Here is a 2063-nt window from a genome sequence, read left to right as displayed (position 1 = left end):
GTGTGTGTTTGTGCGTGTCTCTCTCTGTGTCTCTCTCTCTTTTTCTCTCTCTCTATCCTCCCTGTTATTCTGTCTTTCTCTTCTCTCGGTCTCTTCTTTTCTCCCCTTTCTCTCACAGCCCCCCTCCTCTCTCCCTCTCTCCCCCACTCGCCCCCCTCTCCTCTCGCTCATCTGTCTCTCTGAGTATGTGTTTATGCATGTGTTTAAGTGTGTGTGTGTGTGTGTGTGTGTGTGTGTGTGTGTGTGCGTGCGCGTGCGTGTGTGTATGTGTGTGTGTGTGTGTGTGTGTGTGTGTGTGTGTGTGTGTGTTTGTGACAAAGTTGATGGCTGGGTGGGTAGGTTTTATCTACCTGGGTTAAACCATTTTGGACTGTCTCGAAGAACAAGATGATATTGGCATCTTCTCTTTTTTATTTGTTGCTCCCAAAGAAAAACCAACAACATCAAACCAACAAATGAACCAACACACAAACAACCTCCTGCCTCGGTCAGTGGGGAACAAGAGAAAAGGGAAGTCGAATATGCTTTAGACAGAGTTGAGATGGGGCTGAAGAGATCGGGGTGGGTTGAGGGTTGGAGAGAGAGAGTGAGAGAGAGAGAGAGAGAGACAGAGAGAGAGAGAGAGAGAGACAGAGAGAGAGACTGAGAGAGAGAGTCAGAGAGAGAGACAGAGAGAGTGATTGGGGGGTGGTGGTAATGCTAAGTTAGGACAGAGGGAGTTAAAGGGCAAGAATAAGAGAGAGAGAGGGGGGGGGGGGTAACGGAAGAGAACATAGCTGGTGTTTGGAAAGAGACTGGAATGCAAGATTTAAAAAAGAAACCACTGTGCACAAAATCAGAACTATCAAGTCTACATTTTTCCATCTAGCCCCAGTATTTGTCGTGAATGCAATGAATGTTTGCGACAATTCATACTTCCCCATACTTCACTCTCCATAACCACACGGTCATTTGTAACCACAGCCACTTGTGCAAATACGTAAAGCCAGCCTTCCTTTGTGATTCACTTTCCTATTAATCTCGATGCACGATGACAAAATCCATTTCAAGCTTTGGCACAACTCGGGCCAAGTAAATTGTGTTGACTCGGGATGTGCTGTGTCCTGCTTACTTAACCGATTGAAATCTACCTTAAAAGTAAAAGCATTCTGTTCTGTTTTTTCCCCTTGGCTGTAGATTTTTGGGGCTGTTCCAAGATTTTACAAATTAACCTGTACATTCTATACATTGTTTTCGACAGAGTTCGGCTGCCAATTTTCAGGAAAGCAAGCAGGCTTCTGAAGTGTCCTTGACGTGGAAGGTAAACAAAATATATAAATAAATTCAGTTTCTGAAATTTAGGAAGGCGTTGCCTATAAAGAGAGAGTGTGTTCTGAAGACTGTCTTTGTTCGTTTGTCGTGGGAAGATATCTTGTGGTGGATGGGCTTTCAGACCAAAATTTTATCAGCTGTTAGGGTTAAATAACGAAGGAAAGGCGTCTTGAGCCATAGTTTAGAGTTGCAACGGTCAGTCAATGGACTATACCATGCCCAACTACCGACCAGCCGTGCGGCCTACCTCAGCCAGGGGTGGCCCGCCCCCTCGTGGAGCGGCAGCCAATCAAGAGCTCGCACTGCGGCGTCAGGGCGGATCCGCTGTTGTGCCTCTGACTCCGCCCACCCCGCGAGCGATGCACACACAGGCCCAGTCCGGATCGTCCAGTGACACAGAGGCGGTGCTCAGCGGCAGACCCGAGGTGGGTGACGTCATCCCGACCTATACCTTTTGTGTCGTCTGCTGCTGTGGCTGCTCCTCGCGGGTGCAGAGTCAAAATGTTCTATCTACAAAAACAATGTAAAAAAGAAGTAAAAACTGAATTGTAGATGGAACCCTTTGGCTCTCAGCCCGTGCACGCCATCCGTTTTGGCTTTTGCCCTCGTGGCCGACCTTATTATTTGCACGCTTTCACTATTTACAATTCTTTTCCGTGTGCAAATGTTTCTTTTCACGTATTTTTTTCTCTCTCTATTTTCCCGGTTTTGTTGACTGTTTTAGCAGCTACCACCCCATAACGACCCCCCCC

General features: G+C 47.1%; 1 protein-coding gene across 9 annotated transcripts in view; it reads left to right on the top strand.

Moving 5' to 3' along the window:
* LOC101850302 (BTB/POZ domain-containing protein 17) overlaps positions 1-2063 on the top strand; it is a 100031-nt gene that overhangs the window by 45962 nt on the left and 52006 nt on the right. For 4 of the 9 annotated variants that reach the window (XM_035973100.1, XM_035973101.1, XM_035973105.1 and 1 more), the window contains exon 2: positions 1241-1736. The exons of 2 other annotated variants lie outside the window; for them this stretch is intronic. In XM_035973100.1, coding sequence (XP_035828993.1) covers positions 1515-1736 — 222 coding nt within the window. In that variant the 5' untranslated portion in view covers positions 1241-1514. The remainder of the gene's footprint in view (positions 1-1240; positions 1737-2063) is intronic. 3 more of the 9 variants (XM_013089632.2, XM_005091131.2, XM_013089611.2) reach the window with 1 other exon arrangement.

The sequence above is a fragment of the Aplysia californica genome, unplaced genomic scaffold, assembly GCF_000002075.1.
Source record: "Aplysia californica isolate F4 #8 unplaced genomic scaffold, AplCal3.0 scaffold00026, whole genome shotgun sequence".
Lineage (NCBI taxonomy): Eukaryota > Metazoa > Mollusca > Gastropoda > Aplysiida > Aplysiidae > Aplysia > Aplysia californica.
This window is presented reverse-complemented; position numbering and strand designations above follow the sequence as displayed.